This window comes from Chelmon rostratus, chromosome 2 (genome assembly GCF_017976325.1).
Source record: "Chelmon rostratus isolate fCheRos1 chromosome 2, fCheRos1.pri, whole genome shotgun sequence".
Classification (NCBI taxonomy): Eukaryota; Metazoa; Chordata; class Actinopteri; order Chaetodontiformes; family Chaetodontidae; genus Chelmon; species Chelmon rostratus.
This window is the reverse complement of record NC_055659.1, coordinates 20,685,617-20,697,276: the sequence shown is the minus strand read 5'-3', so window position 1 is coordinate 20,697,276 and position 11,660 is coordinate 20,685,617. Positions and strand designations below refer to the sequence as shown.

The following is an 11,660-nucleotide window of genomic DNA, read 5'->3' as shown; positions in this document are numbered from 1 at the left end:
TAATTTATTCCTTTTAATCCTGTTCTAAAAATGCTTCGCGTTTTTGTCTTTAGACCACTGCACTCATTTGACAGCTGCTGTCACTAGTTTCCAGATAAAGATTTTACATAAAAACATATATACTTAATATGGTCATATAAATAAAGTATGATGCATCATTAACAATGCAACAGTAACAGTAAGCCAATAGAAGGTTGTAGAATTCGTGTCAACTCTATGTAGCTACAACACTAAAAAGCTGCTCACACATGAATGCATCGGTCAAACATGACATATGACGATATAACAGTGTGAAAGGGTGTCTTTAAATTAACTATTATACTAGCATACATGAATATGAATATAAGGCGGTCTGTCCTGAGCCTTTGGGGATTTTAGATCCGCAATTATCACTGTGCTATGCTCACTGACAGATCTCAGTGGTTCAAGCAGCGCCTTTAAGTTAGACCTAATGCACGTATTCTTTTAACATGATAAAATTACATTTGACAGTGTTGAATTTCAACCTTTTTTTGCCATGAACTCATAAAGGTCAAAAGGAAAGATATATTTTATCTCCTTCAAGTTTAGCACCAAATAAATAAATGAAGAACCGCGCGGGTGAGAGCCAGCGTTAGCTCGGTGACAGATACGACAGAAACTCAGTGAAAACGAGTCGTCATTATAGCGAAGCAGATGTAAGGCTGGGACTGGCCCGTGAACGCCGATGCGCGCTCCCGACAATAAACCTCTGACGCCTTCATCCGGGAACTACTACGAACTCGCTCTCCAACATGGCGGCGTCAGGTGAGGTTTATGAGGGTAAACGATCTGGGTCGGTTGGGGAGGATTTTAGCGGGTTATACCTCGATTTAATTCATCACAAGAAGTTCTAAGATTGTTAATGCCTCGTGTTATTGATTCGCTTCGTTGTCCGGCGTGTATAAATAGGTTCGTCGGTTGTTTTGGCCCGGCAAAAACGCAACTGCTGGAGGAAGGCGAATGAACGAAGCAACGACTTGCACAATCTGATTTTTTTACAGATTACACGCGGTCTTTTCCTGTGGGAATTGTTATTGGGATGTGTTGGTTGTGCGCTTTTCAGTTCACATTGTATTACATATATTGGAGACTGTGTGACATGCTATGAAATGTTTCTAACTGCGTGCAGAGCTGGCACATTGTATGCCCGTAGCAAGGCTCGCCGTGGCGCTCAGGGCAGATAAGCATCGGGCGCAAGCGCGTTTCGCGGAGGAGGGGTTGGGCCGAGAAGTCCGGGCAGCCCGAGGAGTCTCCCCACGTGTGCAGCCTGGCTCCCGGGTATCGGTGTTTGATGAAACGGGGCAGCTGGGCCTGTTGGGTCGCATCCTAAACACTTCCCTGGCAGCTTCACAACTTTGAGCCGTCCCATTGCCCCTGCGATGGCGCACTTGAATCCTGGCGCTGCGACGTTCACTAGGCCCTAAAACCTAGCCAGCTAAGCAGGGATACTTCCCCCGTCAGCAGTCCTTTGCTGACTAAGCCCGCATCGGCATAAAGACAAAAGCGACCTGCGTAGATAGCAAGCAAACAATCTGCGTATTCAGCCGCGCAGTTAACTGTTGGTCCTCGAAGCTGTTATGCTATTGTAGCTTTAGCAGAAGTCTGCACGGGCAAAAGTTAACGTTAGGAAGCTCCTAGCTTGCTAATGTCACATTAGTGAGGAGCGCTAAGAAAGTTACCGAATAGTCAGTATGTGATGGGGTTTTTTTGTTTGTTTGTTTTTTTGTGGTTGGCAGATAGTACAAGCAGTCAAAGCCAGCTAATTAGGCCCATTAATAACAACGCTAAACAATGACTGAGCACTATCTACTGGGAAAGAGTTGTACACCCTCTGTGTTGCTCTCTGTATTTGTGTCTGTAGGTTTTGTAACGAAGTGTGTAAAGAATGTCCTGACAGCTGGGATTTTCACAATAAAGCTCACAGCCAGCTTTGTCGCTCCCCTTTCTCTGCATCAGACCAAAACAAACCAGACCTGCTCTATGAGATGGGCTGTGTGAACCAACTGGCAACTGTTTTCCCTGCAGAGAGACAGCGCGGGGAATGTTCTGCAATGCATACATGACTCGTTGATTCCAGGCCTCAAGGTGCATTCCTTGAAAACGCAGGGAGCAGGCAACCCAGTAGTTTGAGCCGTAATTATTGTGCCTGATTCTTGGAGCTGAACTTAGAGAGGCAAGTCTTTTCTGGCCTGCTGGACGGTGACAGTTGGACAGGCAGACCACTCCCTGTGTGTTTACTTTCCACCAGGAAAATAAGTCAGTGTTTTTGTTATCGCTCACACATTGCAGTCACCTTATCTGGCTTGGCTGGACAACATCTCACACTACAAATGGTGTTTGTCTATGCAGAGATGCAGCTGCCCACATGAGTGGACACACACATAAGACTGTTGTGTTGATATTTAAAGAATGATTTTTTTTTTTAAGTGGCACGGCAGTTCCCTGCTTTAATGATTATATTTTGAAACATTTCACTGGGAGTTGTTCAAAATGATAGTTGAAATGTAATACAAGCAAGTGGGGCCATACTGACTTAATTGTTTTATCACTGTAATTATCATATTATACATGCCATCTGTAACATCTGGCAGTTTTCCTACTTTTAGTGCGTCTGGTTTTTGTAGCCATCTCTAATTTTCTAAACAGGCTTATTGAATCAAATTAAGATACGTTTTATGCATATTTATTAGCTATAATGTTCTTACTAAAAAAAAAAAAAGGAAAAACAAAAGAAAAGGTTGGGCCATGGATAAAGGTTTAAAGACTTCCTTGACAGACATCCATATGAGCAACAAATCAATGGCTTAGTATATTTCTTCCAAGGCTCACTCTGTGCTCTTGTGTTCATCTCCCCTTTTTAGCTAAGAAGAAGAATAAGAAGGGGAAGACCCTCACTCTGACTGACTTCCTGGCAGAGGACAGTGGAGGCAGCAACGTGGTCCCCAGCTACCCGACCAAGTCCACTAGCTGGGCAGATGAGACTGACGACCTGGATGGCGACGGTGAGCACACCCCGACATACATGCATAGTCTTAGCGTACATCTAAAAGTAAAATCAATATCATCTCTCTTTTTCTCGGGTTGCCTTTTAGTTCAGTGGGGAGAACTGAAAATGTGATGGAGAATGCCGTCACACTGGTAGAGCCATGAACATTTCTGGCCTGATACTTGACTGAATGAAAATGAGCATCTGTGTTTTTGTTTTACATGTAAATGTGTTGTGGCACAGCGGTACTGGTCTTGTTTTTCCAGGTCTTATTAACAGTAAAAGGTCAGATGAGTGATTAGCGAACCATGTAGACATGAGTTAACATAATTTTTTCAGTTAAATGTGGTAAATAAAGTAATGAAATACTTGTATGTGACAACAAACCTTTGTTTTGACAACTGCAGCAGCATACTATTAAACAGTAAAGCCACAGTTTTCTTTCAGATTTGCATGACAAATGTCAACCGTGAACTTATAACTGCACTGTTTTCCAAGCATTTTGAAAGGAATCCACAAACTCTCTTCTGCAGAGTTGGGATTGTTTTGAATATCAAATGACAGTTGGATAGTGAGGATTCAAAGTTAAATTAATCATCGAAACTCCATATTATCAACAATGAAATGGGGTCGGTGAAAAAATTAAAGTGATTTTTTTTTTATTATTATCCTATATGAGCTATTGCTCTCTGGGTGCAGTTTCTCATGCACCCTTTGTGGCTTGTACAGTCATTTTTGAATAGAAGTTTGTCATTTGCTGTTTTGTCTCATATATGTATTTCGATGCTGATATGTGTACCAATGCATATAATATTGCTTTATAGGTCATGTTGTGAAGGCTTGTCGCCATTTTTCTGTCAGAGTAGAAGGACTCCGGGAATTGCTTGAGTGTCAAATAGGAAATAATTGGTTGTTGTTCAGTAACTTAAAGGAAGTTTTAGTTTTATTTGTTTGAAATTTTTCCCCTTCTCATCTCACCAGTCTCGACTTCGTGGCACACGGAGGAGGATAGCTACCGGGCACCACCCATTGACCGCTCCATCCTGCCCACAGCACCTCGCTCAGCTCGTGAACCCAACATCGACCGGTCCCGACTGCCCCGCAGCCCGCCTTACACGGCCTTCCTGGGCAACCTGCCCTATGATGTCACTGAGGACTCAATCAAAGACTTCTTCCGCGGCTTGGCAGTAGGTGTAGCAAGCAAACACACGGCAGTGTAGGGCATGTAGCTCATAGCACTTGGTGGCTACAGCTACTGCAACTCAGTTTAACCTTGCAAGGCAACACAAACACCGGAACTCAAGTGACAGTTTCAGTCGCAGTCTCTGTATCACTTTATTGGAGCTGTAAACACTCATCTGAACATCCTGTCAACACAGTACCTCTGCTCGATATGAAATCACATCTGTAATTGACATCTTCATTTCTTAAGTATTTTAGTCCACACTGACACACTGCATGTGGAGCTGTTGTAGTTTACACACTGCAGGGCCATTGAGTTTGTTTAAGAACGGGATGCACATGTCTGCCTCATTTCTTTTTCCCCCTTTCTATCAGTAGACAGATGTTAAAGTCGGATCTCAATGTTTCTCATCCCGTTTGCAATATTGTGCAGGAATCAAAGGAATACTTTTATGTCAGTTTCTTTGCGTAGCCAGGAATGTTGGAGAACATATCTTTTACACATAACACAGCTTCCCAAAGGCAAGCTGGTTGTAGTGCTGTTTCAGTAACAGATAATCAGTCTGAGGGTCATAAAACCCAGCGAAAGCCCTTCAGACAACTCATTTAGCACCTTCGTACATCTGGTGCACATACATTCGTTTTTGATAAAATATTGCTGAAAAACTCACTTATATGAAGTTCTCTCATGCCTGCCTCTGCCTTGTTCAGTCATAGCAGAGTGGAAGCTGGTATTTAAAATGCGAGACACCTTGGCTGATTTGCCTCACAAAAATGACCTGCAGCAGTGCTCATCACTGTCTGTTCTGGCCTGGATGTTTTTTATTCAGGGTTAGGGCAGAAAGTGATGACAAACATTCTCGTCTGGCATTTTCTCCATCCCAGAGTCAACCCATTTCTTCCATATTTTTCATGTGTTCAGCTTCTTTTCTCTTGATCTTGTTTGGGTGGACTGTACAGTGCTGCAATCTTTGTTCTTCTGTCACCATCTTCATCTCCAGATCAGTGCAGTGCGTCTGCCTCGAGAGCCCAGTAACCCCGAGAGGCTGAAGGGCTTTGGCTATGCTGAGTTTGATGATGTGGATTCCCTCCTGAGGGCCCTTAGTCTCAATGAGGAGGTGAGAGGATTTTTTTTTTCCTTTTTTTTTCCCCCAGTCCTGGAACCGAACATAGGAGCGTACAACTTTCCCTTTACTTGTGTTGCACAATTCAATTTTCTGTTAATTTTTGGCCTCACTGCATAAAATGTATGTGGGAGAATCACTAACAGTTTGTCCTGTTTCTCTTCATGTCAACAGAATCTGGGAAACCGAAGGATCCGTGTAGATATTGCTGACCAATCTAATGATAAAGGTACATGGCTGTTTTTATGGCAATGGCTTCTCCCTTTACAATCATTTAGCAAATGGGACTATGTCCCTCAAAAACATTTCCTCTTCTTTTTCTTCACACCTCAGAGAGAGACAGTGGATCTATGGGAGGCCGAGACAGGGGTGGACGGATGTCGGACATGGGTCCTGACAAGACAGACACTGACTGGAGGGCTCGGCCCAGTGCAGATTCCGACGATGGACCCCCCAGGAGAGATGATGCCTTTGGAGAGAGTGAGTGGTTGTTGGTGCATTAACATCCATACTTATTTCACACCTGATACCAGGTTAATTCTGTTACCAGCTTTTCATGGAAGAGACCTTTTTCTTAGTATAACTGGTGTTAATCGCAATCTAACTAGAATAAAACTTGCACTGCTTTCATGTCTGAGGAGAGTAGCAGTTGGAACAATTTGTCAAAGCAAACTTACCATTCCAAAGTATTCAAACTCACTCCCCTGATTTACACCAGTATTCTACTGCAATTCTTGCAGGATCACGGGACCGTTATGAGTCAGATCGTTACAGAGATGGACCACGCCGGGACAACGACCGTTATGACGGAGGAAGAGACCGCTACCGGGATCGCTATGATGACAGGGACCGCAGAGACTATGATAGAGGAGGTGTGTTACTCTGCTCTGGTTGGACCCCTTGTTGGGAGTGAGATCCACCTGGCTGTATCAGCTGTTGTTTGGCTTCCTGAAAGTCTTCTTTAGCATGCCTATCATGAAGAAATCATTGGCTTACACAACCCCCTGATTGCCCTGCTGCAACTATGCATACATAGCAGTTTTCTGTCCTCGCGGCTTCTAGGTTTTGACTCTCGTGATCGTGGTGGAGGTCGTCGGGCCTTTGGCAGTGGCTTCCGCCGCGATTATGATGATAATCGGGGTAGCAGTGATCGCTACGGGGATCGGGATCGCTATGGCGAGCGCGAAGACCGGTATGAGAGACGTGATGACAGGCGTGAGGACAGAGGTGAGTTTCATTTGGTGGTTATTTTGATGTGTTTACCGCTTATTTAATTAATATTATGTAAGTGAGATGTCATTTTGAAAGTTACAAATTATGATATTTTCACATTCCTCTAAGAAAGTTTTTTTGTCAGAGTAGAATTCAGCTGTGCTCACACCAAGTTCAGATATTCACATCCACACCCCTCCATATTAACATGATCCATTTCTGTTCTTACACCAGCTCCTCAGCAGAGACCCAAGTTAAACCTGAAGCCCCGTAGCGTGCCCAAGGAGGAGGATGGTAGTGCCGGCAGTGGTACTACCCAAGCTGCGCCCCCAAGCTCCGGCAGTAGGGCCTCATCCATCTTTGGTGCGGCCAAGCCGGTGGACACAGCAGCCAAGGAAAGGGAGGTGGAGGAGAGGCTGAAGAAACAGGAAGAGAGGCTGCAGAGGCAGCTGGAAGAGGACAAAAGCCGGGGACCTGACAGAAAGATGCGAGACAGGTCAGGGACATGGATGGTTAATACGTAAAGAGTTTTTTCGTCCCACTGGAGTTTGCAGGCCTGTCTAAGCTTTTTTTTTTTCTTATTGTTTTCAGGGATCCAAGCTGGCGCAATGAGGAACCTCACACTGAACGATCTCGTACAGGAAGTGAGTCCTCACAGCAAGGAAGCACCTCAAGAGGTGAGACTATGTTTTTTTTTAGTGACTGTGTGTGTTTTTTTTGTCTTTCTTTCTAGATAAAACCTTTAAGTCAATACACAGTTTTCAGTTACAGTTGCTTCGCAGCCGTGTAACCCTGTAAGCCATCCAAGTTTCAGTCTGATGTAACGGAAATCAAAATTCCTTCCTTTCTCCTATTCTGCCTTCGGCACTGAGAGTAAAAAAAAAATGCTTTTAACAGAACAGCCATGACAAACTAAAACTGGTGAATATCTCAAAAGCATTGGTGATGTAGCACAGTGAGAAACAACACGCTCCTCTCTTCATCCGCTTAGGGTCTCGGTGTCGAGATAGCGAGCGCTCTGGAGAGAATGAGGTTTTCAGTGGGAGAGAAAGTGACCCCTCCTCCCCTGGGGCCTCCCCGCAGCCCCCCTCTACCGGCTCCTCCAAGGAGCCGCTGAAGGTGATGCCTGCACCTCCTCCCAAGGAGAACGCCTGGGCCAAGAGAAGTGCAGCCAGCACAGGCTCTAGCGATGGTGATGGACGACCTCCAGTCTCACCGGTCTCCCCAAGTGGTTCAGCTCCTCCCAAGCTCAGGTGAGAACACAAGTTAGACTTGCTGTATGTTAGGAGGCCTTTCAGGAACACACTGCTCAGTAACATTTCTAATGATTGAACAAGCTCATGTTTTCACACCTAGATTTAGCTTGTAGCAAAGTTGAACTTTCCTGTGAGTGTTTTGTATACCTCTCCCTGACTGTTCTTACTTTCTCTTTAGCTCCTCAAGCTCTGCAGATGTAAGAGGATCTGGAAAAGGTAAGGCCTGAAGATGAGCGCAAGACACAAACCAAAACTCAGTGTAGACTATGAATAAAACTAAACGATGTCTGAACAAGGAAGACATTTGTTTAAACAAAACATTTTTTGCATACATCTGCAAAATATGTAGCTAATGGAGACCTTGAATTTGAACAAAACTCAAAAACTCAACAGCCACATTATCAACCCTGTTAGACTTTTAAGGTCATCGCACACAGGACAGGTAAAGTGGTAGATGGATGAAAACGAAACGACTGTTTTTGATTTCTACCACTGGTGAGACAGAAATGGAAGTAATGGTGCTTGTGGGAACAGTGTTATCTTAATCAAAACAGTTGAACCTGTACGATGGCCATTTTAGGGCATCTTAAACTCTGGTGAGGCTCGGCTCTACAAGGTCGGAGTCGGCTTTGGCTGGTCTTTGGCTCTTCTTTGTTTTTTGCTAAAAGCTAAGGTTGGCATGTTAACGTTGAAGTCACAACTATTGGATGTTAACGTGCTAACAGCATGCAGTATGGTGACATCGTAATGTTAACATTACATCAGAATTTATCTCAAATGATAGCTCATTAGTTTTAGAGGTTGTGTCTTGGAGGAGTGAAAGTTTTTGTACGGTCCAAGTTTGTCGCACAACAAGGTCCTTCGGATTCGTCTTGTGGCATCCATGTACTGTATTTACGGCAGTCCATCCAATAGCGAACTGTGGACCTTGTAAATGTTTGACTTACAGACTGGCACTGTCAACTCGAGAGCTTTGGTGCTAGTCTGGCTGAACGGTTCTCTACTCAACCTGTGTTGATGGTTTCTGAAAGCCATTTTTTTAAACATCTGACAGCCCTCATATAAAATTGCGTTCTAACTGTGGTTAACAATCTGTACAGTGTCCTTATGTTGTTCTTCTTCATGATTGTAGACTTGCTTAGCAGCTTCAGCTAAGTGATCCTGTGCCTACAGAAAGTTGCTCTCTATGGCCATTTGCACACACTAGGGATGCACTGATTTTATTCTAGTATCGGACATTGGTCCGATACTGACCCAAATAGCTGAATGAAGTATCGTGACAATGGTCCTACTAGTCTGCAAGTCTACTTCATGCGTCTGCAGCACGCTTACTATTCTGCTTAAATACTGGTATGCATGGCCTGTCCTGATGACCATAACTGATTTAATTAGCCATTTGCAGTTTCACTGTACCGGCCGTGACTACTTAGACTTGCATGGCTTAATCTTTGAGACAAGCATATGCTACTGGCAGGATCAACCAGGTAGCCCTTGGGCAAACGGAACGGCGCGGATGCCCACGCCCCCCAAGTATCTGAATTGGATTGGAACTGGAATGAAGTGGATTGGTGCATCTCTAGCACACTTCTTCTTTTTATGATCACTCACGCTGAAGTGCTCTTGTGTGGTCCAGCAAAGGTGACTTTGGTTTGCATGAAAATAGGGGTCTCTGGTTTTCAGTTCATTTAGTAAAGTCCCTAATAGTTCAGTCTTTACATACAGACAGGAAGTCAGTTCCTTATTGTACCATAAGTGCTGTTATGACATAAGTTATATTGAAGAATTCCAGTGTTTTCAATTAAGACGAGCTCACTTATGTGAGGAGGTGTGAGAGCAGCTGTTATCCTTACTTTTCACACACTTCACATCTGGATCATAATGGACATATTCAGCAAAGTGCAAACGTGTCTGACAGGCGCGGGTCATGAGCTCATCTTCCTGCAGAGAGTTTATTTATTACAAGGGGAGCACAAAAATATGTTTCACATTAGTCTGCATGTAAAAAAAAAAAAAAACAATCTCAGGTTCAGACTGAAGCAATCTGGCCCAAAAAATGTTGAATGCCTGTGTTGGCTGCAGAGCTGTGTCAGAGTAGAGCCTTTTTTCTTTTTGTTTTGGAAACTTTTGGCACAACTTTCAAACCAGTATCCAATTTAAATCAAAGCGTGAATGAGTTATATACAAGCTCTGCTTGCATTCAGGCAGTTGTGCACCTCTCATTTGGCCCTCCATCAGTGACTAACACGTTTTGAATCCAACCCAGTGGCTTTTTAGGCTGCAGTGTGTTGCGAGTGTAGTCTACTGTATAAAGTCCACCAACCTCCCTTCACTCAACTGTCTGGCTTCTCCTTTAAGATGAGAACAAGGCTGACGGTGTGCGTCGGGACCGGGGGCCCCCACGGGCACGAATGGGGCCTGCAGGGCCTGGAGCAGGGCGGGGCCGAGGAGAGGGGCCCAACAGAGACCGAAGAAAGGAGGCAGACAGGTCAGCCATCTAAAGCTAGCGAGTCCAAATTTGTTAATGAGGCAGGGAGGACATTTACCGGGCATTTGTAAAGACTGGCCTTTGCTCAGTTACACAGTTGTGGACTCGAGGAACACAAAGACACAAGGATTTCTGGTGTGCACATTTAATGCTTTACCTTTTCTACACCAAATTGTTACAAACCCCATAATGTAACACAGGAGATGATCAGTGCCAGTGCTAAAATATCTAACAGTACAAAATCAATTACAACAGAAACACACATTTCTGAATTTTATTTGATGTGTTTCTTCTGAAAATGAGGACTGAGCACGGTCTGAACTGGGTGCCAAGCAGCTTGCAGATGTTAATTTTCAGATGGTGAAAAGGAGCATAATTTGTGCTCCTTTAGTTTGACAGCAACTCTCCAGCGCTGAGCTCTGCTGATAGATTTTAACCTTTGTGTTAATTTTGATTGTAGAAAGGATAACAGAAGAGACCGAGACTCCAGACCACCCCCAGAGCCAAAGAAATTCGAAGAATCCCCAACCCCTGTAAGTCCTTCACTGCCAAGGCTTAGTCAGACATTGGTGTCACAAAATTACTCTTCACTAAAGGGTTCCCCAAAGCCTTCAGTTATTTTACCAGAGCTCCCCTCGTACATTATAGTTTAGTCTTTAAAAACATCCTTATTTAAGAAATGGATAAACAGACCGTCATCAAGCAGTGATTGTTCCTAATGCTATTTCATGCTCCTCGAGAAAGTTGACATCTTTTCTCTTGTATACGCTCTATTTGGTGAGTATCCGAAGGTACTGTACTGATCCGGGGTCTGTTTTGTCCTGCCTTTCAGAAGTTCAGCTCAGCCAGTAAGTACGCCGCTTTGCTAATGGATGGAGACCAAGGAGACGACGCAGAGGACGTAGAATAGAGCGAAATTAACGAGACAAGGCCTGAAAGCGCAAGACAAGGAGAAAATGTGGAATGCAGAAAAAAAAAAATCTCACATAGCTTATGAAAAAACTCCATACATGGAAGAGGCTCCTGGGAGGACATCACTCCCTCCCTTCTTTCCTCCTACAAACCTGTCCTTTACTATAAAACACCCACCCATCCTCCCTCCCCTGCCCCACCTTCAAGACTATTCAGGTTCTAAAGAATAGTCACATACTGGACTTGTTTTTAAATGGAAAAAAGGAGTAGCTGACATATGGCAAAGTGATGGATAACATTGAATTAATTGTAATAAATAAATGGAAAAAGTGGGGAAAAAATGAATTTGTATATTTGTGGGTCACAGGTGTGGTGAGGTTTGATTATATAACAAGATGTAGTTTAGTAGGTGGAATCTGTGTATTTTTTTTTTTTTTTTTCGTTTTTTAAATCAACTTTTGAGAGATTGACTTGCATAATTC

General features: G+C 43.8%; 1 protein-coding gene across 4 annotated transcripts; it reads left to right on the top strand.

Annotated features, from left to right (window-relative positions):
• Positions 1–740: 740 nt before the first annotated feature.
• On the top strand, positions 741–11,317 carry eif4ba (eukaryotic translation initiation factor 4Ba). Of its 4 annotated transcripts, XM_041958277.1 has the most exons (15): positions 741–786; positions 2,883–3,023; positions 3,989–4,194; positions 5,191–5,307; positions 5,488–5,542; positions 5,647–5,793; positions 6,054–6,185; positions 6,376–6,540; positions 6,760–7,021; positions 7,117–7,202; positions 7,517–7,778; positions 7,960–7,997; positions 10,137–10,266; positions 10,727–10,799; positions 11,099–11,317. In XM_041958277.1, the coding sequence occupies exons 1-15, from the start codon at positions 774–776 to the stop codon at positions 11,174–11,176; spliced, it is 1,905 nt and encodes a 634-aa protein (XP_041814211.1). In that variant the 5' UTR covers positions 741–773; the 3' UTR covers positions 11,177–11,317. The 4 variants fall into 4 exon arrangements, with proteins under 4 accessions (XP_041814211.1, XP_041814229.1, XP_041814221.1 ...); XM_041958295.1 differs by lacking the exon at positions 10,137–10,266; XM_041958287.1 differs by lacking the exon at positions 10,727–10,799.
• Positions 11,318–11,660: the final 343 nt, after the last annotated feature.

What these genes read in the sequence shown, in the direction of transcription:
- eif4ba (XM_041958277.1), top strand. An exon ending in TGACCAATCTAATGATAAAG is followed by an intron (nt 5,543 to 5,646) that starts GTACATGGCTGT and finishes TTCACACCTCAG; the next exon opens with AGAGAGACAGTGGATCTATG. An exon ending in GCAAGGAAGCACCTCAAGAG is followed by an intron (nt 7,203 to 7,516) that starts GTGAGACTATGT and finishes TCATCCGCTTAG; the next exon opens with GGTCTCGGTGTCGAGATAGC.